The sequence below is a fragment of the Meriones unguiculatus genome, chromosome 1, assembly GCF_030254825.1.
Source record: "Meriones unguiculatus strain TT.TT164.6M chromosome 1, Bangor_MerUng_6.1, whole genome shotgun sequence".
NCBI classification, from domain to species: Eukaryota; Metazoa; Chordata; class Mammalia; order Rodentia; family Muridae; genus Meriones; species Meriones unguiculatus.
This window is the reverse complement of record NC_083349.1, coordinates 17,021,223-17,048,814: the sequence shown is the minus strand read 5'-3', so window position 1 is coordinate 17,048,814 and position 27,592 is coordinate 17,021,223. Positions and strand designations below refer to the sequence as shown.

Below are 27,592 nucleotides of genomic sequence, written 5' to 3'. Positions count from 1 at the left end.
GGTTCCATCACGGAAGAAAGATGAACATAAACCAAGATGCCCCTGGCTAAAAAGCCAAGTGAACACTATCTATGTCCAGCACCAAGCTGAGGATTGGACTTCACCATCAATTCCTAGCTGACAGTAGGGTCTGAATGTAACCCCCTGGCCTTTCAGTAAGAAACCTTCATGACTCACCAACACACACACACACACACACACACACACACACACACACACACACACACAGAAAGAGAGGAGAGAGGCCCCAGCTGCCAGGGCTTACTGTTCATTGCCAGAATTCGTTATGGGTTGTTGTCTGCTGAGGTCCGTTCTTTATTGTTGAGCAACAGCCCATTGTGTGACTGACCATCTTTACTGAGGTCTTTGTTGGTTATCTGGGTCATTTCTAGCCTTGGGCTCTCATGAACAAAGCAGCCATGAACACTCTCTACAGGACTTCAAAGGGCAGCTATTGGGGCAAGCACCTAGGAGGAGAATTTCTTGCTCATGAGGCGAGTACATGCCTCAGTTTACTTAGAGCCTCCAGTTTCCTGGTGATTGTCATTTTACATCCCCACCAGCTGTGTGTCCTATGCAGCTGTTTGTCCTCACCAGGCTTCGCTATCATCAGGCTCCTTGATTTTTAGCTGCACTAATGGGCTTGAATGTGGGAGGCATTTCTTCCTGTTGTTTCTCTGATTATGGACAACGTCAGCACTCATTCTGTACTTACTGGGTAGTCAAGTGTCTCTCCAAGTCTTGGGCATCTTCTAAACTTGACTGTGATTTACTGTTGCATTCTTATATAATCTGGACACAGGTTTTGTATCAGAGATTTTATTGTGAACGTTTTCTCCTAACCTTCAGTCTACCTTTTCATTTCCTTAAAAGCCTCTTTTAAAGATCAGAAGGCTTTAGTTCTGAGGAAAATTTTATCTGTTTTTCCCTTTGAGGTTTTTCTGTTTGTACCCGCTCAGGTCTCAAGAGCTCGTGTGCTGACTCATCGCCCCAGCAGGTGGCGCGATTTTGAGCGGTTCTGTGTTCTTTAGGAGGTGGCTCCGGGCCAGAGGAAGTAGGTCACCGAGGGCGTGGCCTTGGGGATGCGGCTTCTTCCTCCGGTGGCTCTTTTAGCCCTTGCGTAAATTTGTCGTTTTGTACTCCGTTCTAAACGCTCACTTAGGTTTCTAGAGCCAGCCTTGTCTTTGCCTATGCGCCCGTTCACCTGCTGCTCTAGGGGTGCCCACCAGCATCGCTTCCCAGCTGCTGAAGCGCAGCCCCGCCTGCAGCCCGGAGATTTGCCCCGCCTTGGACCTCCAAGACTGCTGTGTCTTTATGGGAGTCCTCTTCGAGAGTAGTCCTCTCCCAAGGGCCCTGGAGCATGCAAGGCGTCTCTCCAGCTCCCCTGACCCCAGGACTGCCCCGACAGCAATTACAGGCGGGCCTGCCTGGTCTTCACGCCTCAGATCCCTTAGATAATGTCACTCGTAGACCTGCCACAGGTGGCACCTGAAGATAGAGAGGAGGACTCTTTTCCAGGCTGGTAACTTCCTCGTCCAGCTGATACCCAGCAACCCTCCTTCTGCTCCTCTAAACATCCTCTGTTAGATCTTTGCGGGTATGCGTCCAGCTCGCGTTCACCCGGAGGAAGGAGGTTTTATGGAACTCTCTTGTCTAATTCTCTGACGCATCGGAGCAGGCCACTGAAGGAGGGGTGGATGGATAGGAGGTGAGCGCAACCTGGCAAGGAAAGTGAGGAAAGTACGATGTGGATGCCAATTCAACACTCGGGAGTTCTTCACCTGGCATCACTAGGTGTCCGCCAGTCCCGCCCCGCCCCCTTTTTCTACTTCCCCGCCCCCTTTTCCTCCCTTCTCCTGGCGTCACGGACCCCTCAAGTGTCGCTCCGCCCCGAGCTCCCGCGTCCTTGGGCTGGGTCGTCTCTAGGCAACCGCTACTGGTCCAGCAGCAGAGCAGTTGTCTGGCAGTGTAGGCCTTAGGCGCCATGGACCTGGTCATTACACAGGAACTGGCCCGTGCCCAGCACCAACAAGGTGGGTCTCACCCTAGCTCTGCTGATGGGAACCCCTTGACCTTAGGAGAGTGGCACAGAAGGCCTCCGGTGATGTGGTACGGTGGTTACAGTTGTTGACTCTGGCTTAATTGTTGGGTGGGTGGGGAGGACTGTAGACAGCCTAGCCAGGAATTCAGACCGGGGTTCCCGTGCCAGAGGAAGCCTCTCCCCAGGACTGTGTCTCTCTGACACAACCACGCTGGGCCCTTCTGCTTCTCCTCTGCCGGATAGATACCGCTGCCCTGCGGCGAGCTTATGAACTGATCAAGTCAGCTAACCTGGGAAAGTCGGAGTTCGACCCCACAGAGAGCTTCAGCCCGGACCTGTTCGTGCTGTGTGCAGAGCAGGCACTCAAGGTGGAGTCCCAGGCCTGGCTGTCACTGGCCCACAATGAAACTGTCCCCACCTTCACATCTTTGGGTGTAAATGGCAGAGGAGGGCTGGTGGACCACTGAGGAGTGTTGTGGGTATGGAAATGATCAAGCCGGCTTCATCAGTGACCTGAAGCAAGCTCCTTCATCCTGGGTGTCTTCCCTACTTTTCCTGGTTTTAATCTACAGATGGGAGAGCTCGAGATGAGTGATGACTGTCTCCAGATGTACTTCAAAGTGAAGGGGCCAGTCACTCAGTTTCTGGGCCGAGCACACCTGTGCAGGGCCCAGCTTTGCGCCCCACAGTCAGAGGAACACCTGGTGAGGACACCCCCCTTCTCACCCCACCTCCAGGGCCGGGTCAAGGTCAAGCGGGCCTCGGAGTAGCTTTTAAGCAAAATGGAACTGAGGAGCCAGACAGTGACGCAAAAAAACATTTAGTTACTGTTTGTACCTTTCTCTCCACTCAGTACGTGTCAGGTACGGAAATGAGTGTGTTTGACCTTCCATTTCTGCAGCAGTGTCGGCGCCTTTCTGCCTTCTCTCTCTCTCACAGCCCTCTCTGACCTGGGCGGGAGGGGGAGGCTGGGAGAGTCTGGAACCCATGGGCACAGCCAGCTGTGGTTCCTCAGGAGTTTCTGCTGTACCCCGACTATGCACAGGCTGGGGCGCCTGCCAGTTTGCACTGGCAGAAATCATGAGTGGTGGTGGGTGCTCAGGTGGCAAAATTGGCTTACCTGCACATTCTCTGTGCTGTTTTAGGAGGAATTTGAAAACTGTGTGACTCAGTACATGAAGGCTATAAACTTTGCAAAAGGAGAACCGAGGTAGGCATGCTGAACTGTCTGCTCCTACTGGATTGCATTAAGACTCGGGTACCCGAAGCACCAACTGATGCCTTTCGTTTACACTGTCACCCATCCCCTCTCCTTTCTGCTTTGTGTTTTAGTGGAGTTATGACACAGGTTTGTCTTATTATCTGGGAAAAAATCAGCCATGTTCATGCAGATTCCCCAGAAGCGCATCCTCCATGGTGCTCAGGGGTTGTTAAGATTTGGAGATGGCTGTTTTCTCTATGGCTTCCTTCCCAACCTGTCCCCTGGAACCCTTCGTCCCTGGCTTTTGGGGTCTATCTGAAGGGAGAAACGCTCACTTTGGGTTCCTCTGTTTAGACTGTGGTCCTCTGCCCCTGCACCAAGACTTCCTGTCTGCAGCTGTACCTTGGTGAAAGTCTAGCACAGCTTTCTAGTTGGTGGCTGTCATTTTTCCCCACCCAAATTCAGTTATTGAAACAGTTAAGCTGGCATTAGCACACATGCAGTGGGACCCATTCATCCTACCCATATCCACTGCTCATCTGTTGATGGCCTTTTCAGGTTACACAAGGGTCCAGGGTCCAGCCCCCTAGGCCTTCCTTCCAGGGGTCAGGAGGTCAGAGACCTTAGCACAGTGCATGTTTCCAGAGCCTTCCAGTTCCTGGCCATCCTCCACTGCAAGGGTCTTGGAGACAATTAAAGGTGGGCCAAGCAGGTGACTGGGATGGCCTGGTCTGGCTGTTGGATACTTGGTTTCCCTTTCTTCTTCCTGGATAATGAGTAGCAATGTCCTGTCCAATGACCAGCAGGATAGACTGTCAGGCCTGCCGGCTCCAGAAAGTGGCTTTACAGTAAGAAAGTCCCCTGGGTGTCTCCCTCAGTTGCTGCCCTGCCACTCAGAGGGAGATGCCTGGAAGGTACCTCTTCCTTACACCTTCAGCACCCTCTTCAAAAGTTTATGGTCAGACATGGAGTTGGCCCTACAGCCCCTCACTTCCACCTGCAACACACTCATCTGTCTGACCATCTTTGGTCCACTCAGCTCCTGCCTGATTCTTGGACTTCTTCCAGGTCACAGTAGGATACCGCCTCTTCCAGTAAGCCTTCCAGGTTCTTTTCTTCCTTGCTTATGACTATGTTTTCATGGAGTGTGGTCAGCTTGTAGAATGGCTGAACCTAGTCCAGACAGGTACCACTGCGAGTAAGACAGCCACTGCTCACGTAGAAGATGGCTGTTGGGGGTGGCTCCGCATCCTGGCGATGATGTAGACTGGAAAGAAGCATTTCAATTGAGGAGCCTGCATCTGATGGTGTTGGGGCGCACCTTCACTTCCTTCCTGGATGGATCCAGGAATGAGGATTCCCCAGGCCCCTGCCTCTAACATTCTGACTTCTGCTCCCTGCCCAGGTATTACTTCTTGGTGTATAATGCTTCTGTTCTTTACTGGCGAATGGTGCGGCCATTCCTCAGGCCTGGATTCCACCACCTCGTGATCCCCAGCCTCTCCCAAATCATCAGCGTGTTAAATCAGACAGAAGAGGATGACAAAGAGTGGCGGGCTGAGCTAATGATGTGAGTGGGGGTGGTCGTCCTAACAGCCCTGGACAAGTCCCTTATGATTTCAAACCATGTAGACTTCTCTTTCTCTCTGAAGGTAGGAGCTGGGTTTCTTACTTCTCAAAAGATTCTTTCTAGAAATCCATGGAGACTGCAACAGGTCTTAGAGACACATCAGGACTCAAAGCAAAACAAACAAACAAGGACATAGTCACTAGTCCTCAGTCCTGGCCCAAGCTTTTAAAACCTTAGTGCAGTGGGATTTTGCTATTGTTTGGTTTTGGTAGGCACTTTGGTGATTAGCTATGCCCATATGAGCATCACATCTGGGTTCCCAGGTGCCTGTGCACAGGAACTCTGAGGTTACTGCTCTAAAGCCACAGGCAAATGCCTGGTCCCTGTGACAGCTAGACCGAGAGGGAGTCTTTCACAGGTTTTCTGAGGATCTTGCTGCACTCAAGAAACTAGGTGGATTTTGACAGCGTGGATTTCAGCACCAAAGATGGCAGCTTAGGTCCAGACCACAGTGTGCAAGCTTGGGGTACCTGCAGGTTTGGGGTACCTGTTTGTGGCCATTTGGGAAACGTCTAAGAGAAAGTTGATGTAAATGAGATGTTCCTTCAAAGCATCATCTGGAAATGTTCTTGATAATTAAAGATCCAATAGTTTCTGTGCTGTCAGCGGTGTTTCTTTCCCTCCTGCTGGCTTTGCATTGAGCCACAGATCCTGGGGAATGTCTCAGGCTTTCCTGGGAAGCTTTGGAAAGTTTGTGAAATGCAGAGTCTGCAAAAGCCTGAGAATCCAGTTACTAGAAATTTGCAACAGGAGACAGCTCTAAAAAAGCTAATGCCTGCTGTTTTCTTGGACAGGGAACTTCTTGAATGTTACCTGCAAGCCAGAAGATTTTCAGATGCTGCCAAGTTTTGCCTGACAGCAGCACCGTTCATCAAAACCCACGTGCCACACAAATACCAGCAAATGTTCGCAATCATGGTAAACGGACACTTTAAAAGGAGAGGCAAAAACTGGTATTGTTAACAGTCTTTGCTCAAAAACTATGCATAAAACCACAACAAGCCCACTTAATGAGGAATATAGAAACATACACATATGTGAACGCAACAAAAGTAATGAAAAGAAAGGGCAATTCATCCTATGTGAAAAAGCAAAGTTCCATCATTAGCATTGCTTAAATATGTCTTTTGTAACAGCATCAACTTTTAAAATATTAACAGACAATTTGTAGAACTACTAGTGATTATTGTAGTGCTGTATCCCAAATGTCTACAACCTGTCAATTTTGCTGTGTAAGAATCAGCTTAAGTTATATAAATATGTATATTATATAACATCATTGTGAGAATTTGTCTTAATTACAAGCATTAGTTTTACAGGAAGAATAGACTGGTATCTAGACACAAGATCTGAATGAATCTCTTAAGTCCTCGTTTGAATGCAAAGTAGAGTTCAGCTGCATTTCCTGGCAGGTTCGCTTTGAGCTAATGAGTGATCATCACTTGAAGGAGGAAAAGAAGCACTCCACCAGCCTCTCCATCACTTACCACATTAACGCACTGAAAGCGTAAGTGGTTTGGGAAGGCTGAGATGCTTGGATTGGGATCAAGCCACTGGCCCCTCCCCTGGGATGCCCTTTGCCAGTGAGAAGGGTTCTAGTGCTGATGGCTGCAGGGGCTTCCCTAGAGGAGGTGGTACTAAGGTTTTTTTGGGGAGGGTCTAAAGTAACCCTCACTGGCCACCCCCCACTACTGAGAAGCAAGGGCACAAGTAAGCCACCAAGAGAATAGCCAAGAGTCCCAGCAAGTGAAAAAAGTCCTGCCTGACGAGGCTCGAGTTAGACCATAGCGTATCCAAGGCCAATGAGAATGGGGTGTTTACAGTGTGCTTGGTCCTGAAGAGAGTGAGGAGACCGAAGTATGTTTGAGGCTGAGGGGCACTGCTTATTATTATTATTATTATTTTTTTTTTGCTCTGTTTTGCTTTGTTTTGTTTTTTCCTCCTGGCAATAACGCAGAGATACCAAGAGACTTCTGGTCTCAGGGCACATAGTGCTGTACGGATAAGGGCCAAACTGTCTCAGGGCAGGGGATCCTAGGAACAGTGCTGGCTCAGCAGACATGCCCTGAGCACACTTTCCTGAAGCTTCCCTGCAGTGATATAAGAGAAGGAGTATTACCTGTGAGGAGAAAGTATAAGGAGGAATGAGCATTTGCTGGGAAAATGAGGCATGAAAAGAGTAGAAGGAAGGGATCTTTTTAAGAACTCCATTGTGCAAAAAGCAAGGGTTTGTTGGTTTAAAAGTTTCCTCGAGAACAATTTTTTAACAAAATATGACTGTATGATTTGGTAACTCAGTGTTTAAATCAACTCTAGGAAACTGGATAAAAATAAGTTGCCGAGTGACCTCAACGATATTCTGAGGAAAGCCTATAAACATTTACAACATTACAATCACAACCGCATCCCTTCCGTCAAGGAGGAAAAGTAAGTCTGAGCATCCTTTAATTTGTACACACAGATCGTCACTATGCAACATTTAGAAAGCATTAGGCAATGTGAAAAGACACGAAAACAAGTACCAGCCCAACACTAGGAGAGGGTTCAGTGCGACCTCCCTGGTGATTTTGTCCTGACGTTTATACCATCTATGTACTGCACATGGGATGTGGACCTTCATTAGCCTACCTTGAAAATCAAATTTAACTTCTAGGCACAATCGTTTTCAGTTTGCCACAGTGCCTCACACCCTTCCTAGTAGCCACACAGAATAATGCGCCGATGTGAGTTCTTCCCAGGAGGTCATGTTAATTCTGAGATTTCCGACATCTCTGAGTACTGGCGGAGTTGGAGAGGAGTTCTGGGCTGGCTCCCGAATGAAGAGCAGGTCATGCAGAAACAGAGGTGAGGCTCCAGAACGTTCTCTCACAAATGTGGCAGGAGTTCATTTCTCGCCTCAGTGGCTGTCCATCACACCTTTGTGAGTGCTTTGCGTTTGTCTGCGACAATGAGATTATAATTGCCTCCCTGTGTTGGTTCTGACTGCTGAGGCTGTGATCACCAGTGAGGTTCAACGTTCACCTGTGTTTGGGGCTTTTGAACTACCTCCTCTGAGAACTTACCTTCTGAATGCTCAGTAATTTTTCTCACTAACTTCTGTTCACTTCTAGTGCATGAAACCTGACTGTGATCATTGTTTTTGCCACAGGGTCTCTTGACGTGATAGCCATCATTACCCCAGTTAGGCAGAAAGCGCCGCTGTCCTCAATGACCATCTGGCCATTGTCTTGGGCTGTCGTGTGTAGAATTTTGTGTACAGGGGGGTGTGCCACTGATGGAAGTGGTGTCTGAAGAGGACACCATTCTGCAAACGGGAATTGGAAGTAGAGCCTTCGTAGTTATAGGTTCAGAGGTATCACCCGAAGAAAGGTGGCAAGCTCAGAAACACACCTGGTGAAGGCCACGCAGCAATGGAAACAGAAGGTGCCAACCATCGCTGGCCTCAACCTAGAGAAGCAAGGAGGGCCCCCTCCGCCATCTTCAAACGGAATGTAGCTCGAGGAGAAACACCTCGATTTGAGGTCCAAGTATAAGAACTGTGAGGCAGTCATGTCTGTTGTTTTATGCTAATCAGTCTGTAGCACTTGGCAGTGGGAACCCAGAGAAACTAATCAAGAGCGTGTGTTAGTTGCCTGTGGCTGTGTAGCAGTACAGTTGTATCTATCCAGTCATGCCTGCAGGTAGGACTCCCATTCATCTACCGGCAAGATGCTAGCCACCTCCCTCGGGTCTCTATGGCAGTTAAGCTGGGAGAGAGTGTCCTCGCTCACGAGGCTTCCGGCACAGTTAGTTCCTTGTGCCCTCTGGACCATAGGCTATCTTCATAGGACAGTCTTGCCTTATTGGGCACAGCCAGGGAGAGAACCAGCTGTCTATAGGCAGGGCTATGGGTGGCTCAGGGCTGGGGTAGATTCCCCTTACAGCGTGGCTGCGCCGTGCTTGGCATATACTCCTCAGGGAATGGACTGCGCGAGGGGCCACACTTGGTGTCCAAAGGACCCTAAAGCCTGAGGAAGAGCCTGAGGAGAGGGATCCAGTCCTTCTGTGTACTGGGCTCTCCACACTGATTTCCAGATCTTCTTCCAGGTTAATAAGTGCGAAGAGGAGTGAGCGCCCATGTACATTTGAGCGTGTATGAATGCTTGTTTCTGGAAGGGAGGCCACGTCTGTCTTTAGATTCTTCAAGTTACTTTAACTGAAGTCAGATCCTAGCAGTCCTGTCCATGGCAGGGTATTCTCCCAGAGGTTTGGGGATGGTATGACCCCTTTATGAAGACATGCTCATTGCTCTGAGGTGAGATTCCTAGAAATAGGGTTCTGGGGTGCTGCATGGGGCATGCACACAGGGACTTTGCTTTCTGCCCTCTTAGTGACTTCTCTGAGCCTATAAGGTAGGAGTTTCATTGCTTGACCATGACGAAGCCAGGCATTTACTCATACATGTATGTGCACTATTTCCTTTGTTGCCTCCACGTTTACCTGACTTTAAAAATAGGGTGTGTATGCACATTGTGCAGCTGACCATAAGAGCTTTCATGTATTGAGATCCGAGTCCTTCAGCTTTGTTACATTTACGAATGTATCCAGCTGACCAGTTAAGCCTTTCTAAGAGTTGATATCCAGGAGTGCTGTACTTAACACAAAAATAATGTAAGCCAGCATTCATTCCCACCAGTCCTGGGCCAGATGTGTACATGTGTGAACTCGGCTACTTTGTGGGGCCTGGGAGTGGATGTGTGGATGCTCAGAGGAAGAGCCTCAGCATCCTGGCTGATGTGTCCTCTATCTTTATACCTCAGACAGTATTCCCTAAGGTGAGCTGACGATGAGTTAATCTCCAAGACTCCTTTTCTGTGTGAACTTCTAGTGAAAGCACACGGGGAGCCCCCCATATCCCATTGCATATAGAAGGACCCCAAAACTATTTTAGCTCTTTAGACAGTCCACTCTACTGCTCAGAAGCAGCTGTACAGCTCCCAACTTGTCCAAGACACAGCATAAGCAGCCTGAGCTTCCTCCCAGTGGATATAGGATCTTTCCCCCCCAACCCAGAGAGCCTTGGAGCTTCTTGACACTACAGGATCCTGCTGCAATATCTTTGTTTGGGCTTTTGTGTCTGCAGTTCTGACTAGGAGAGTAAAAAACATAACATTTGTTTAAAACCAAAATGGTCCAGGGACCAGTTATTTACTATTTCCTGAGGTTTTTTCCTTTTGACTGGCAGGCCTGGAACTCAGGGGAAGCAGGGAGGCAGAGGTCCTGAGGCCATACCTCAGGTATGCAGAGCCTGAGGATGGAAGGGTGGGCAGCAGAAAACAGCCTCTCTTCCTAAAGCTGCCTCTCCCCTTATTACAATGGCAGAGCGATACTGACTGAACCTCTCCCCCAGAATGGCGGCCAGTATCTGGAGACCCTTAGTGGTCACTTTATAGGGTGTTTCTAGAGTCCAGTGGGGGAAAAACAGAGATGCAGAAGGATGAGAGGATGATGAGTTGCAGAAAAGACAAGATTAAGGCCAGGAAGCGCTCTGGCCAATCTGTTGAAGAACCATAGCCTAGCAGAAGTCTTTAAAATGGATGGTTCCCTCAATCAATTTGTTCTTTTTCAAAGTTGTTCATCTATCTAAGGTCCATGCACTTGGACACACATTTAGCATCATCCACTGAGACTCAGATTGGTGATGGTGAAAGTACTGAGGACATCTCATGCCTGTCACAGGGAGGAGGACTTGTGCTGCCCACATAGCCTTTTATTTTGTTTTGTTTTCTTCTCTCTTTTTTTTTTTTTTTTTTCGAGACAGGGTTTCTCTGTGCAGCCTTGGCTCGAACTCTCAGAGATCCGCCTGCCTCTGCCTCCCTGAGATCACAGGCATGCACCACCGTGCCCAGCACTGGGTCTTTTTCTAAACTGTGTTCATTGAGCCTCACTGGGCAAACTGTGCAGAAAGTTTGCGATGACACGGTGTTGCCATGGTCTTGTGGCATCTGGGCCAGTGGCCTGGAGACCTGAACGGGGACAGTGTGTCCAGTAGGGACAGATGCAGCATTGTAGAGAGCTCAGGGTCCTACAACAGCTAGCGAGCAGGGTCATCGCAGCAGGTGTGTGGCTTGGTGTGTCTTAGTTTACTCTTAGCGACTGTCACTGTCACACTACTGTCACCACGGAGCGAGACTGGCGTTGCCTCCACCAAACATGTCAGGTCCCGCCCCATGCTGAGCCAGGGCCCCTTTGCTCCTTTCCTCCCAGGGTGCTTTTGCTTTTTGAATTGGCCCGCCTGTCTCTGACGTTGAAAAATGAGCCAGTGGCCCATGACTGCTTCTCAGACCTGAAGAAAATGGAAATCAAAGTAAGTGACTTCAGGTTAGCTCTGGGTGGGGGCTACGGGAGGATGGCTCACAGGACTATGGCTCCGGGAGCAGGAAAAAAAAAAAAGAGTGTCGGTGTGAAAGACCTTCCGTCCTCAGCCTACGCCTCCTGCAAAAGTGTGTTGGCAGTTTCTGCTGATCTGTATCCATGTCTTTCCTTTCACCATTGTCACTGGACCTGGCCTGTGTTGCCACCACTGTTCCTCCAGTTCAGGGAAGGGGTGTGTAATCCTCACAGTAGAAGCAATATAACCCATGCTCCCCTGACCCTGCACACTTAAATCGTACTCAATTTGTCTTATTTCACAAAGAACTGCCATAGAAATTCTGTGCCTAAACCAATCCTTTTGGCAATTAGGGATTCTTCAGTGACATGGATTGCCAAGGAACTTTCACTGTAATTTTTTTTTTTTTTTTTTTTTAATGCTTATGACAATGTTGACATCCAGGGGATGTTTAGGAGCACATGCAGTGATAGGAGCAAGCTTCAAGATGGTTCCCCTCTTACCTCCTGAAGCCACACAAGGTGTTTCCAGAGTGGAGAGTGTCATGGTGACCCCCACCTCACCCCACCCGCTAGCACTGCTGCATTCGAAAATGAGGTTGGATGGCAGTGTGCTGGATGACCTGGTCCTTGTCTTGACTGCCACTTCCTGCTGTCGCATTGAGCACTTGCTTTCTGCTCAGTCTTAGTTTCCTAGGTGGGTGATCCTATATGGCCTGTAGTGTCTGTTTCTACATAAGCGACAGGGCTAGAGCAGACAAGCAGGAGCAACTCACATAGACAATAGGAAATCGGGGTGCAGGTAAAATGGTGTTATAGGAATGTCTTAAGTGGAAATAAAACTCCATCTGGACCTTGACCATCAGATGATGCTTGGACAGAACAGGCCAAAGGGATGAGGGGAAGCAGTTGAGGCTTCATCATAACCACAAGTGACAGCTCATGCTGGCCACGATGTGGAACAAGGGGAACACTCTTCCATTGCTGGTGGCAGCGCAAACTTACACAGACACTTTGGAAATCAATATGGTGTTTCTTGTTTTGTTTTGTTTTGTCTTTTTAAAGAAAATTTGGCTTCTATCTACCCCAGACCCAGCTAGATTACTTCTAGGCATATACCCAAAGGATGCTTCATCCTGCCACAATGACACTTGCTCGACTATGGTCATATCAGCTTTATTTGTAATAGCCAGAAACTGGAAACAACTTACATGTCCCTCAACCAAAGAATGGATAAAGACGATGTGGTGCTATACACAACGGAGTATTACTTAGCTTTAAAAATAATAACAATAACATGAAATTTGCAGGCAAATGGATAGAACTAAACACAGACCCTGAAAGACAAACATGGTATATACTCACTTATTACTGGATATTGGCTGTAAAGTAAAAGGTAACCGTGCTACAATCCACAGACCCAGAGAGGCTAAGTAACAAGCAGGGCTCAAGTGGGAAGGGGAAATAGAATAGACATGTCGGGTGAACTGGGGGCAGGTGGGAACAGGAAGGATCAGCCTGGGGCAGGGTGGAGGAAGAGAGGACTGGGAAAGAACCGGAACTGGGGGTCATCTCTGCGGCAATGTGGAAACCTAGTGAAATGGACATCCCCAGGAATCTAAGACTCCTAGTAATAGGGGATAGGGATCCTGAACTGTCTATATCCTGTGACCAGGCAAGCCTTCCAGTGAAGGGACTGGGACACCAACCCAGCCACAAAACCTTTGACCTACAATCTGTCCTGCCTGCAAGATGTGCTGGGATAAAGGTGGTACAGAAATTGTGGGAGTAGCCAACCGACTGGTCCAGCTTGAGACCCACGCCGTGAGAGTGAGCCCTTGACACTGCCTGGAGGGCCAGGAACCAGAGGGTGGATAACCCAAAGACCTAGGAGAAAACCAAACACGACTAGGAAAAAAAATAGTCAGTGAAATGATTCCTAATGCTACTCTGCTGTACTCATAGATCAAAGCCTAGCATAATCATCATGAGAGAGGCTTCATCCAGCAACTGATGGGAGCAAATGCAGAGACCCACAGACAAACATTAGGCAGAGCTTGGGGAATCCTGTGGAAGAGGGGAGAAAGGATATAGAAACCAGAGAGGTCAAGAACATCACAAGAAAACCCACAGAATCAACTAACCTGGGCTCATAAGGGCCCATAGAGACTGAACCAACAATCAGGGAACCTGCAGGGGTCTGACCTAGGCCCTCTGTGTATATTTTATGGTTTTGTCTTCTTGTGGAACTCCTAGCAGTGGGAGCAGGGGCAGCCCCTGATTCTTTGGACTGCTCTTGGGACTCTTTTCCCCCTGCTAAATTGTCTCTTCCAGTGTGAGGGGAGGTGCCTAGTCTTATTGCAGCTTGATAAGCCAGCCATGTTTGGTAGACATCCCTGGGAGGCCTGCTCTTTTCTTAAGGAAAATGGGAAGGGGGAGGGACTTGGAGGAAAGGAAGGAGGAAAAACTGCAGTTGGGATGTAATATATGAGAGAATTAAAAAAAAGTCAACACATGAAATTTGAGACAGGAGAGGAGTTAGAGGGGAAGGAATGGGGATAAGTCTGATTAATACACATTATATGCATGTGTGAATTTCTGAGTAAAAAAAAATGGGAAAATATAAGCCAGAGAGGCTAGTGAGATGGCTCAATGTGCAAAAACGCTTGCCACCAAAGCTGATGATCTGAGTTTGAGCCTATACTATAAAGGGAGAGAATCAGCTCTTGCAAGCTGCCCTCTGATTTCCATGCTCATACACACGCACGCACACTATATATTTTTTTTTAATTTAGGCCAAGTGTGGTGTCCTATTTCTGTAATCCTAACACTTAGGAAACTGAGGCAGGACTGATGTGAGTTCAAGGTCTTCCTGGGCTAAAAAGCGAATTCCAGGGAAGCTTTAGCTACAGTGTGAGACCCTGCATTCAAAAGAGAGAAAATTAAAAAAAAAAAAAAAAGTAGGAAAGAAAAAGTCAGGGTTCTTTGAAATCAGTGAGCTCCACCCCCCTTTAAAAGGTTTCAAGAAGTCCTTCTCCCTTTGTATCTTTTGAGACTTGTTACATTTTTCTCTTACTTTGCATTGTCCATTTTCTGGTTTCTGCTTCTGCTGGGAATTCAAGGCATTTTAAGGGTCTTTAAGGCTGACAAATGTGCATGGTAGCTGTCATTAATGTCTTTGTGTTCAAAACTCCATCCACATCCCCAGGATCCTGGCGTGCTGCTAGAAATTGAAGGTCTGGAGTGTGAATTAGAAGCTTTGCGACTGGAAAGTAAACTTAATATGTACCTTCGAGAAGCCGTTGAGGTAATGCCTTAAGCCCAAGTAAGAGTTGCCTTGGACTCACCGATCCCTGGGGTCAGAGCAGCTTTGAGGGCCCTGGAGCAGCATGACAGTGAGGCCCCTGGGTGCAGGAAGCCGGAGGCCATGGGGCACACAGCTGAGAACAGGAGAGGTGTGGGGCTTGAGGAAGGCTCAGTGCACAGTTGAGTATATTACACAGGTTCTGAAATTCCATCCTTGAGCCTTCTTTTGCTGGAAAGAACCCACAACAGCAACCAGAGGTGATTCTCAGGTAGTGAATGCAAGACGCAAGCTATAGTAAGTAGACTCCAATAAGAAATAAATGGACTCTGTCTGACGGCACTTGTGCCAAAAAACACAGTGAGACACAGCCATGTCTAAGCCTTTGGCTGATGTCTTGTAAAGACCCCGCTACAGGATAGTGGCGTTCTCAGATCAGGGCCCTGGTCTGATGATCGGGAGATGGCTTACCTCTGACCCCATAATCTGCCACCTACTCTGACTGCTATCCCCAGCACTGGCTCGTCCAGGTGGTGACCAGGACTAGCTTCCCGTTCGAGCCTCACGCCCTCAGCCAGCCATTCAACATGCCCCCCTGCAGGAACAGCTGGGCATTATAAAGAGACTGGACACCACACTGCAGCAGGCCATCCGCCTGGGTGACCCCAAGACCATCCATGTGCTGTGCACCACACAGTGGAACGCCTGCCTGCCCCTGCTGCAGCGCAACCTGAGGAGCCACCTCCGGAGGCCTCTGACCAACATTGCTGAGATTCTGGAAAAGATTGACAGGTGGGCACCACTTACTCTGTGTTGTCCTCGGGGACTCGCCGTGGGGGAGAACCGGGATAGAGATTCTTAGTACTATAAATGGAGCCCAGGGTGTGTCCCCGACCTGCGGGGTGCACAGTTACACCCCACTTGTTCGGATAATCCCTTCCAGTCACCCAAGCAACCCAGATCAAGAATCCTCATGACATAAACCATCCTCGCTCTACCCACCTGTCAGTGTATGGTGATGGGGTTATCTGGGCAGAGGCTAGGAAATGTGTCCTCGGTGGCCATTTTGGACATGTGGTGGATGGGCTAACATCAGAAGCCAGAAACCCCTTCTTCTAAGTCCACCTCTCTTTGCTCACACCATGCTGCAGGGTCTTTGTAATTCTCTATACTCACAAACATTTAGTTTTAGCGATCCTTTGACTTCAGCTCTGTCATCCTCCATGTGTGTACTTGTATTAGACAGAAGATGTTCTTTATTGCCCTTCATGAGTAACCATCCTTCCTGTGCTGTTGACATTTGTCTCTCCATTTTGGCAACCCACCTTCTTAGATCTTATGACTCTTCACAGTTTGACTTTATAAGATGAGTTTTGAGGTGTCTTTATATTTTTAATTTTTTTCCAATGTATTCAAATCTTTATATCCTGATTATATCCCCTCCCTCATCACCTCCTGGTCCCACTCTCCCTCCCCCTTTTCCCCAGTTCCCTCCCCTAGTTCACTGAATGGGAGAGTCCTCCTCCCCTACTACTGACCCTAGCCTATCAAGACTCACCAGAACTGTCTGGGTCCTCTTCCTCCGTGGGCTGGCAAGGTCACCTCTAGGGGTTAAGTGATCAAGAGCAGGCAACCAAGTTCATGGCAGAGACTGCCTCTGCTTCCCTTACTAGGGAACCTACATGGAGAGAGAGGTGCTTATGGCTACATCTGAGCAGACGGTCTAGCTCCTTGGTTGATACATCTGTCTCTGCAGGAGCCCCTGGGCCCAGATTTTTTTGCTTTGTTGGTCTTTTGTGAAGTTCCTGTTCTCTCTGTGTCCTTCTGTCTGCCCCCCCCCCTTTGATAAGACTCCCTGCACTCTGCCCAAAGTTTGGCTATGAGTTTCAAAATCTGCTTTGGTCCACTGCTGGGTGGAGTCTTTCAGAGGACACCTATAGTAGGCTCCTTTCCTGTTCCCTCTCTTCCACTGCTTCAGGTATCCATCCTGTTTGCCTTCTAAATGAGAATTGAGCATCCTCCCTAGGGTCCTCTTTGTTGTTTAGCTTCTTAAGTCTGTAGATTTTTGTATATTTATCCTATATTATATGGTTAATATCCACTTAAGTGAGGATATGACATGAGTGTCTTTCTGGTTCTGCGTTACCTCATTCAGGATGATCTTTTCTAGTTCCATCCATTTGCCTGCAAATTTCATGAGTTCCTTGTTTTTAATAGCTAAGTAGTATTCCATTGTGTAAATGTACACAATTTCTGTATTTAGGTTGAGGGACATCTAGGTTGTTTCCAGATTCTGGTTATTACGAATAAAGCTGCTATGAGCATAGTTGAGCAAATGCCCTTGTTGAATGGTAGCGCATCTTTCAGGTATATGCCCAGGAGTGGTATAGCTGGATCTTGAGATAGCACTATTTCCAATTTTTTGAGAAAGCATCAGATTCATTTCCAAAGTAGTTGTACAAGTTTGCATTCCTACCAGCAGTGGAGGAGGGTTCCTCTTTCTCCACATCCTCTCCAGCATGTGTTGTCACATGAATTTTTGATCTTAGTTATTCTGATGGGTGTAAGATGGAGTCTCAGAGTTGTTTTGATTTGCATTTCTCTGATGACTAAGGACGTTGAGCATTTCTTTAAGTGTTTCTCCACCATCTGATATTCTGTTGGAAATTCTTGGTTTAGCTCTGTACCCCATTTTTAAATTGGATTATTTGGTCTGTTGGTGTGAGACAACTTCCTGAACAGAACACCAACAACCCAGGCTCTAAGATCAACAATTAAAAAACAGAACCTCTTGAAACTGAAAAGCTTCTGTAAAACAAGGGACACCGTCAACAGAACAAAACGATAGCCTGCAGACTAGGAAAAGATCTTTACCAACCCTACATCCGACCCAAAATTTATAAAGAACTCAAGCAAATGGGGTGTCTTTCTAAAATCGCTTTCCAGCAGAGCTGATACAGTTTCCCATAATCAACAGTGAAATCATCCAGGCCCCAGGGGGATGCTTGTCTAGTCATTTATATCCTGGGAAGGTCTTCAGTCTTGAGGCAGTCCCTAAGCCTGGACTGAAATGAGTGAGCCCATCCTCCACAGCACTGGGTCTCCATGCTTAGCTGGTCACGAGGCTCATGAAGACATCCTGGGTCTTGTCAGTTTTTTGAAAGATACCAGGAAGGGGGGCACTGCACACCCCAATCAGGCTGTGACGCTGCCTCATTCCCTCCAAACTGGCAGATACACTCAGCGTTAAGGCTGTGTGCAGGCCTACCCTGGCGGTCTCTGTTGTTTGATGCAGGGGCCAACAGGCCTGCTCCCCACGCTCACCGCTGCACAGCATGTCTATCAGTCCTTGCTTCCAAATGAGCAGCCTGGGTACTCACCAACACCCCCTTCCTCTCTTCATTCTGCCACTGCTCTGTCCCCAGGAGCTAGTTGGATATTCAAGAATTCCCTCTGCCTTCTGTTGTCTTCCTTGCTCCTATGAATCTCGTGGGAGAGGGGCTCCTCCAGGGTCAGTGCTGGGTTCCCTTTACCTGCATGAGATGCTCAGTTCTCATCACCCCTCTCCCCACCTGTGGAGATTCCAGAATTATGCCACCATGGTGCCACCCCACAGCTAACCTGTGCCTGTTTCTGGCAGTCTTTTCATTTGAGGAAAACCATGGCCTCTCATGCTCACCTCATCTTTTTAGAAATTCCAGGGTCATCTCCTTCTTCCAGAGAGCAGAGTTCTCTAGCTGGGGCACCCATCCTGGAGAACGGGACATGGCGGGTGGACACCTTAGCTCTGCTGATCTGAACTGGTCCCATGCTATCTCAGTTTCAGAGAACATGCTGCTTGCTGCTGGATGCCGAACTGGCCGATAGAAGGAAGGGTTTTTCCTTCTGGTCTCCATGATCTCTAATGGAAAGTCATTGAAGTATGGTCCCCGTGTGCCTCCTTTTCCCCCTCCTAGTTTCAAGCTTATCTTTTTCATTTTTTAGCATTTTGATTATATTATTTTTAGGAGCCTTTTTAAAATTTAATATAATTCAAGTATGTTAAATGGCACTTTCATCAAATTGGGGGGAGTTATGAGCTACTGTTTCTTTGAACACATTCCTGTTTCTGGGATGTGAGCTATACACATGTAGAATGTGGAGGGCTTCTTGCAGCTCCTGGGGACTGTTTGGCTTTTCTAATCAGGCCATTTCTGTTTCCAGACTCACGATCTTCCTGGCTGCCCACTCTGCCATCATACTTGGCTAGAATGGTCTTCCTTTCACTTACCACAGCTGTTAAGCCTAGTGTTTACTCGTTACCGCTGTTTTCCCTATATTTGTGAGCAGGTTCACAACATGCATTTTGTAATATCCACATGAAAAGATTTATCTGCAAAACCCAATAGCCAGCCTACCTGTGTCCCGACCCTGTGTTATATTTTTCTGTCTCCTGGCAGAATTGATGACTCTGTATTAAGCATTGCAGGTGGTGTCCTGTGGAGTCTTTGTGTTTTTCTTTGTTTACCACAGGGTCCTACATAGCTTGTGGACAATGCAGCCCTGAACTTTAAACTTGTTATATAAATCAGGTTGGCCTCAGACTTGCAATGATTCTCCTGCCTCTGCTTCCCAAATACTATGATTACAGGCATGAACCATCATTGCTGCAATCTTAAAAAGAAGTGTTTTTGTTTTAGTGGCCAGTTCAATGTTAGCTGGTGGTCTTAAAATCACATTGGCTGCTCCAAATCTGCAGAGATCTAGTGCATCTCTGGAGGTCCAAATGTTTCCCACACCCATCCCAGAGAGAATCTGCCCCATGACAAGGCTCTATACAGGCTGAGCCTTGTGTTTTGCTGGGGGCAGAGGTACAGGGATCCCTGCCTCTCAGTAAGCCCATGCTTTGCCTGCTACCTGCTCAGCTCACAGGACACTGTGCCTACCTGCTCTGCCTCTCAGGAGCTCATGGCTACCTCCTTCATGAGTTTCTTTCCAGGGGATCCGGATTTCATGCTATGCAGCATCTGTCCCTAAAAGCAGCTGCCTTCTCATTAGATGTTGTGGACGATAGGGCAACTTTATCATATTTGGAAGCAGAAGCAACTATAGCCTTAGGCCAGCTATTGGGCTTATTTTCAGGTCATGGACTGTGGTTCTACATTCACTGGTTGTGGCTGTCATTGCTGCACCCTGTAGGCTTCTCTATGAATGATCCCGGCTGTCCACGCCTGGCAAGTTTCACATAGGCATCTCTTCATCCATCCACAGTAGGCACTATGGTGCACCAGGTTCCTGCTCCTTTGGGTAGCAGAGCTTCAACACCTGATCCCAGGGGCTCTCTCTGCTTCTCTACACAGCCTCAAAGTTTTTATGTTTCCCCTGAGGCCATGAGAATATTACTGTCACTTTGATTTCTCTATCTTGGCAGAAAGTTAGTGAGCCACGGGTCACTGGAGCATCTCCATCCAGTTGTCCATAGGTTGCTAGCTCTGCGTCCTGCAGCAGGGCTCGAGGTGGCCCCTCCAGCACTACTGCAGAAAGCTTTTGCTCGGATGCAGGGGCTTCTCCAACCCTGGCTGAGCTCTAGCCATAATGTGGCTAAGCCTCCTGGGCAAATGTCCAGTCTATCCATCAGACAAGGACAGTGAACCGTGGCACTGACACCAAGTACATTCCAGGAGAGAAGTACATCACAGCGGACGGCAGGGTAGCAATGGCATCTAGGTGGCTATGGGAAGGCTGAGCCTGCCCTTGTGCTCACCTCCCAGTGGGAAGCACTACATGACCCTCTCTCCGTCTGCTTCTTCTCAGCCTGAGTCAAAGGCTCAGTGAGCTTGCCTCCAGTGGTCTATAGCAAGCATTACAATTTTTATCTCCCTTTGTGAAGTTTCAAGACAAGACAGGAAGGAAGACGGAGAGCAGGGCTGTATAATTTCATGCCTCTTGCTGGTGACTAGAAAAAAAAATGTCCCATAGGCTCACAAGCAGAGCACTATAGCTTCCTCATGTGTGCTTTTCTCTCTAGTCTCATGACCCAGATGCGCTGCCAAGTTCACATGGAGTTGTCATATATCGAGCAGGATGAGGACCGGCTGGAGCCTGCCATGGTGCATATGCAGAAAGCCATGCGCCTGGACAGCCTAGGTCTCTACCACGAGAAGAGTAAGATGGCTTACAACCGGCTGAAGTTGTGTACCATGCTGTACCAGTCACCTGACCGTCCTGAGGACCAGGCCACTATGGCCATTGAACAGGTGCAGGCCTAACCCAGTGTGGCGCCATCCTTTGAATGAAAAGACCAAGGGGGAACCTTGGAACAGAGAGAGCCTAAGGGACCATTCAGACCATGGGACCATTCAGAGCATGGGGCCCAGGCTCAGTGACCCAAGGTCTGTCTGACACCCAGAAGGCCTATGGGAGCTTCATTCCCTGAGAGCGGAACCTTAGAATTCCCTGAGAGTCTCATCTGCCCCGGAGTGGGCAGGGAGGCTGCCCCAGATGTCATGCACATCATACTGTCTACAGGCGAAGAAAGCCACCCTGAAGGACAGCGTCCGGAAGAAGCGTGCACTCCTGGTGAACGCAGGCCTGGCCCTTGCCCCTGACACCTTCCAGATTGTGTTGGACAGCGAGAATGAGGCCAAAGGTAAGTGCTGCCCTTGAACTCACTGCCCTCGACATTGTCGTGACATGCCTTATTAGTCGATGGACACGCTAGAGAGGGATTGCACCTACAAGTCGCTATTAGTAGCAGAATACCACAGCCAGGGCTTAACCTCACTGTTCTAGAGGTTGGACATCTGTGATGGCAATGCAGTGGCCTGGTCTCTCTTGATGACACCCTCCCTGACTTATAGATGGTCATCTTTGTCTCATGTCCTCACTGGCTGTCCTATATGTCTACCTCAATGTCCTCTTTATACAAGGATTTAGTCAAACTGAACAGGACCCTCCCCCATGGTCTCTTCAGCCTTATTACCTATTAAGACCACATCTCTTGAAAATAAGACTTTATTCTGGAGACACAGGGACAGGAATTGGAAACAGCCTACCTGGGGATACAATTCAGCCTATAGTACCATCCAAGAAACAAAGATGATGGTTCTGGGATGCTCCTCGGATCAAAGCTAAGTCTGTTTCACTTACCTGGACCAATTGCTTTGTTTCCAGTGTAGAAAAAGGGTTTGTACTGTACCCTAGTTGTGGCTGCTGAGCCCAGCTCTCGGGGACAGGCCAGCAACTCTGGCTAGATAGACAGTGCCACCCTCGCTGGAGTCTCGTGTTGTGCGGGCACTCTTCTGGGGCCCCCTCCAGCACAGCTCTGACAAAAAAAAAAAAAAAAAAGTGTTACAGGACTCGGCAGACTGAAGTTGAGTTGTTGTGGGTCCAAGGCATGGGACAAGAAGGGGAGGATGGAGTCACGGCTCTGTGCTAGGATAATTGAAACCCCTGAAATAGAGTTTTTTTCAGGCCCAGGAGCTGCCTGTCTTACTCCACCGTATGCTTTGGTCTTTGCCTTGCTCTGGTTTCGCTTCCCCCTCGTGAGTCTGAGCAGCTATAGGGCTGTTGACATCACATGGGTGGGCCTGTCCTCCTCGGTTGGTTCCTTTAGTTGGATTAATGTAAACAACTGACCAGGAGTTTGCATCTTCACCAGAGGATACAGTGCCTAGCTGGCACCTATAGGAGACGCTGAGACTCACTAAGGTATGTGGGGAGGGTACCCCAGCAGGGGAATACCTGTGTTATATAGGGAAGCACAGAGGAGGCAGGCGGCTACCCAATAGGGAGTACATTCCCACCACCACCACCCCACAACCAGTTTCCCATCTGGCATCTCCCGTGCCTGGCTCTGCACTGGGCATCTGGCTATCACTATGAATCTGATCTCTAGAGAGTTATTCATCTTATCTCTGGAAAAGGAGCCGTGATTCAGAACCTCAACATCAAACAGACAGAACCGCTGGACGTGGAAATGGATAGCGGGTGCTTCCCGAGGGGACAGAGGCTGGTGCTTCTGAGCTGACCTAGTCTATTTCTGATGGCTGAAGGCTCCACCTATTCCACAGGAGCTCAGTCTCACTGCGGATCCAAAAGCATGAAGGATGCACTGGTGACGGGTCCTCCTCATCACCCCCGAATGAGCTCAGCTGCTGAAACCTCATTTGCAGACCATGGGCCTGTTCACCTGGGTTGGCAGTGCGTAATCCATGCCCAGTCCTGGCACACCTCTTTAGCTCAGCTGTTTTCTGCTTTCAGTGTCCGCTGGGAAAATCAAGGGCCGCTTCACCTACCTCTGTGCGAAAGCTCGACATCACATGCTCAGCGTGGAGAAAGCTGCGGGACACCTGCGGCGTCTGGGATATGAGAATAACAAAGAGAGGTGATCCAGGGAGGGAGGGGCAAAGGCACAACGCAATGCCAGCCAAGGCGGGTCTGTCAGCCGACACCTTCATCCGGGCACCAAGTCCACGGCTGCCTGGGACCCCGAGAGGGATGACAAGCGTGCAGCCCCGTGTGCTGAGAATTTGGCTTTCTCCTGTGGAACAACTGACCGTTGATTAGGGCATGCTGACCAAGGTCACCACAGGAGTCCCCAACCCAGGGATATCCATCCATGCACACCACACGCAGGGAAATGAATTATGCAGGGGCGTTTCTCACTGTTAAATGACAAGAAGCGCCACTGAGACTGGGGAGAGGATAGCCAGAGAGCTGCACATAACGTTGGAACGGGTCTAGCTCTGACCTCTAGGCCTTGACCCTCGGAATTGCTCTAGCTCTGACCCCTGACTTAGGACCTCCCACCTCACCCAGCTACCCAGGACTATTTTCCCATCCACACTCTCAGTCAGTTGCACTTCTCTGTCTCCAGTCACTACTGGGACACTGTAGGGTGGCTTTCCCCTGGACCAGTCCCTCCAGGTGTTCCTAATTTCGCCTGTGCTTCCTTTTTACCACCTGGATCTTGATGAGCAGGATTGTGATTTGGGCTGAGCTGGCCAAGGTGGCCTGGACGCAAGATGTGTGGGACGTCTGTCGCACGGCATCCCGCTTCTGCCTCCTGTATGACATCAGGTCAAAGAAGGCTGCCAAGCTAAAACGAAGTATGCGTCCCTGCCCTGTGTCCCCCTGGCATGTGGGTAGGCTGAACCTCAGAGCTTCACGAGCCTCTGGTGGCTGTGGTAGCCACAGCACCTCTGAATTAGCGCATCCCAAGAGACACCAAGCAAAGAGCACAAGCACAGAGCCAGTGTGGTCGCCTCTTGGAAGGGTCCCAGTCCCACGCTTGGGTTTAGAAGAGCCTTTTCACAGATAGCAACGTTTCTGATTGCTTATCTGCTCTGGCCTCCGTATCTGTGGGCTTCATTTCTATACGGGGTCAACTGCCAAGGTTTGAAAATGTTTGCAACAGAAACCTGACTGTCACCCTCTAACCATTGCCCTTTAACAGTGCACACATTGCAGTCAGTGTCAAGGTCAGCTACCGATGATCTAAAGCTCAAGGGAGGACTATGCAGGTTCCATGTGTCCATGGCAGCATTTTACAAAAGGGGCAGGGCCTCAGTACCCCTGGGGGTCCTGGCAACTGTGCCTACAGCCAGCCCACAGTGGCAATGATGTGAAAGTTACAGGTTTATACCAACTCAGGCTGTCCTCCTTGAAGGGCTTGTCCCACAAAGAGCTGGGCAGGGACTTGGCTAGTATGTGGGGAAGGAACTGATGTGGTTTTGGTTGCTCAAGAAGGGTCTCTCTTTCTCTGCTGCTGTTCCCTCAGTGAAGAAAAAAAAAGGCCCAGAGGGCTTCCAAAGTGACTGGGGTACCTCTGAAGTGAACCTGCAAAAGCAGATGGCCTCTAACTTGCTGAGGAAGATGGCGGAGGTGTCATTCATCAATGCTGAGGTGCGTCATGAAGGTCTTGGCCATGGTAGCTGCCAATGTTGATGTGGCCAATGAACACACCAGAGAGATTTGTCATAAGGGTTATCCTCTTAAACACACACACACACACACACCCTAAACAGAACTGCACATTAGAGAGAAAAATTAATTCAGTTCTTGAGGACTGCACAAGAAAAGCGAGGACTGAGGTGCATCGTGGTGTGTGTTGGTGTAAATTTCTTGTGGGAAATAATTTCTGAATTCTGGATGTGAAGTCATATTTGGTGATTGGGCTTGGCGTTGACTTAGGAAGCTCTTGAGGGAGATGTCATGTCTGTTGTATGACTCTGTGGAACCAGCAGAGCCTTGGTCTGGGTTTTGATCTCTGGCTCCAATAGGCCTGCTCCCTTACAGGCTGAGGTACAGTGCTTGCCCTGCCCAAAGCTAACCATGTGTATTGTGACCCAGGGGCATTCAAAGCCCTTGAGTGTGAGCTCTCCACCTCTCCACCTGTACCAATGCCAGAGGCACCATCAGCCATCAGTTTTATCCTCACAGCGGCTACAGCATTTCCTTTGGTTTTACTTAGTAGGCACAAGGCAGAGGCTGAGGCATGCACTGTTTTATTCCATTAGCATCTAGAGACCCAGCATGACCAAAGGCAACCCCTGTACTCAGGGAGCAAATTGCCAGATGGCAGAGCTGAGAGTTGGCATGCAGGAGACCAGTGGCTGAGGTTAACTAACTAGTTTATCAGACAGGGGCTGGCCTGATCCATGTCCTCCCAATCCTCTGCCCGCCAGGTGGGCTTTGTAGCCTTTGATGTTGCAGAGCAAGTTTGGGAGGCTTCAGGGAGATGAGCAATCAACTAGCTGCCATGGGAGAACATAAAAACTGTTCTGCCCACCCGCAGAAGTGTGGGTGTGGGCTGTGCTTTGAAATAAGCCCTTCTCTCCTTGAGATGCGTTGAATTGGGAGGCTGCTGAGGCAGGTGGGGTGTGTGGGCCCATCACGCACTCTTTCTAACTTGTGTTTGGCTTTTCAAAAGTGGAGTCTCAGGAAAGGGGCTTTGCTATGCGTTCTCCCAGTTCTGGGGTCTGCCTAGCTGTGAGTTCTGTAACTGTCTACTCCCCCACAGGCCACCGTCCACTTCCTGCGCTTAGAAGGTGTGGAGCTCAATGATCAGGCCATCCCTCCTGAGGACTTGAGCCAACACGCAGCTGGCTACGTGCCTGAACCACCAGATACCAATCCAGAGTGGATCACATACAAGTGGGTGGAAGTCCCAGCCACCCTGTAAAGAGGTGGTTCACAGCCTGTAGGTCACAACCCCTTTGGGGGGGGGGTGTCACATATCAGATATTTACATTACAATTCATAGAAGTAGCAAAATTAGTTATAAAGTAGCAAAGAAATAATTTTAATGGTTGGAGGTCGCCACAAAATAGGAACTGTATCAAAGGGTCACTGGGTCGCAGCTTTAAGAAGGTTAAGAACAACTGCTGTAGACCAAGGGTTGAAGAATGTGCCTCATTTGCCCAGGCCCAGTTGTGGGTGAAGCAAGATAAATATGTTATAATCCGGGATGTCAGCATGCAGCCACAGCTTAAGAGTGGCTTGGACACATCAAAACACCTCTAAAACACCATAGAAGAAGCAGGATACAGAGACTTTGGCAACTCACTAAAATGCCTACTAAAATGCCAATGGCTAGTGAGGCCCAGATGGAATCTGGGGTCAGTTGTATGAAGGAAGCCGCAACTGAAGCAGTCCCTCTAGAGCTTGAATTCCTGGCCTGTACAGATAGACTGAAATGCCCTGAAAGCCAGAGTGGGGATGACCAGGAGAGAGAGCCCACATTCACTCCTGCAGCGGTGTATGAGATAGGGAAGGTAGAGGCTGGGCGTTGAGCTGATTGCTGCCTGGCTGTGTGTGTGTGTGTGTTTCAGAACTTGGATAGAAGGCTTGTCACAGTATGCCATGAACAACTGGCTGCGTGCTGCAGAAATTGGGCAGGAGATAGGGGAAGCCTGGATTGTGCAGAACGCCGTGGTCTACGTTATGAACCACAACCGGCATCTCATCTTGGCTGGGAGGCAGAAAGAGCTGGTGGACGCCCTGTATCACCTCCTGAACACCCTCAAGGCCACCGGCTACAAAGGGTGAGTGTGGGCACCCACACGCGTTTACGTTTGGGAGCCCTAGCTGTGGGGTCAGGGCATGACCACTGTTTTTGAGTTTTGAGGCTAGCAGGCATGGGCATGGAGGAGGCGCTCAGCCTGCACTCTGACGACGTGGCCTCCACAGCCCAGGGTACTCACACCTACTTCACTGCCCTCTGCTGGCACTGCTCTAAGCCCTCGCAAAGAGGTCAGCTGAGGCCCAGGTACCGTGTGAAGTAGCTCTGTGGTCATCCCACCTTGGGCTTGGGGGTGGGGAAAGGGTGGGATTCCATGACTATATGTTTCTTATCTAGATGAGTGAGAACTTGGACTAATGTTTCCCTGGCAGAAATTAGAAATCTAAAAGCATCATGTTGGGCTGGGTTTGAGGTCAGCCTGCTCTACAATGTGAGTTCCAGGACAGCCAGGGTGACGTAGCGAGAACCTGCCAAGAGGAAAGAAATGATGAGAGGGAAGGAGGGAAGGAGGGATGGAGGGAAGGGAGGGAGGAAGGGGTGAGAGGGAGGGAGGGAGGGAGGGAGGGAGGGAGGGAGGGAGGGAGGGGAAGAAATGAAAGCAAATTAGTACTCAGCAGCACTCACTATGGTCTGTGTTCTGAAGCACAACTATCGTCTCATCCTGGCTGGGAGACAGAGCTGATGTGGTGCTGTGAGTTTCTGCACGGGGCTAAGCCCTATCTTGCCCTGGCTGTCACAGCTCTCACGTTATCCTCCAGGAACTCAGTCATGATGGTCACGCTCTGTAACACCCTTGCTCGAGGCCTGATTATCAGCTCCATTCCCACCCAGCCACATGAGAAGTCGAAAAAGGGTGCACGCCCCGTCCTGATTCATGCTCCACTGGACTCATCTGCTTTGACTGAGATCAGAGCAGCCCTGGAGGTCTCCCACCCCACAGCCCAGGGGTGTGGGCATGGGTTAACTTGATGCCTGGGCACGGAGAGCCGGGGGGGGGGGGTGTGTGCAGAGGACAGAGGAAGGAAGGCTGAAGGTTCCCTCTT

The 27,592-nt window shown here is 49.2% G+C and overlaps 1 protein-coding gene across 1 annotated transcript in view; it reads left to right on the top strand.

The window, feature by feature from the left end:
* The first annotated feature begins 1,092 nt into the window (after positions 1-1,092).
* Positions 1,093-27,592, top strand: part of Cfap46 (cilia and flagella associated protein 46) — an 83,156-nt gene continuing 56,656 nt past the window's right edge. Inside the window, exons 1-19 of the mRNA XM_060381878.1 lie at positions 1,093-2,033; positions 2,285-2,409; positions 2,614-2,745; positions 3,187-3,251; positions 4,648-4,812; positions 5,667-5,790; positions 6,285-6,379; positions 7,189-7,299; positions 11,119-11,218; positions 14,450-14,548; positions 15,147-15,337; positions 20,553-20,781; positions 21,053-21,173; positions 22,787-22,910; positions 23,507-23,634; positions 24,306-24,430; positions 25,548-25,681; positions 26,359-26,571; positions 27,308-27,473. Coding sequence (XP_060237861.1) covers positions 1,985-2,033; positions 2,285-2,409; positions 2,614-2,745; positions 3,187-3,251; positions 4,648-4,812; positions 5,667-5,790; positions 6,285-6,379; positions 7,189-7,299; positions 11,119-11,218; positions 14,450-14,548; positions 15,147-15,337; positions 20,553-20,781; positions 21,053-21,173; positions 22,787-22,910; positions 23,507-23,634; positions 24,306-24,430; positions 25,548-25,681; positions 26,359-26,571; positions 27,308-27,473 — 2,496 coding nt within the window. The 5' untranslated portion in view covers positions 1,093-1,984. The remainder of the gene's footprint in view (positions 2,034-2,284; positions 2,410-2,613; positions 2,746-3,186; positions 3,252-4,647; positions 4,813-5,666; positions 5,791-6,284; positions 6,380-7,188; positions 7,300-11,118; positions 11,219-14,449; positions 14,549-15,146; positions 15,338-20,552; positions 20,782-21,052; positions 21,174-22,786; positions 22,911-23,506; positions 23,635-24,305; positions 24,431-25,547; positions 25,682-26,358; positions 26,572-27,307; positions 27,474-27,592) is intronic.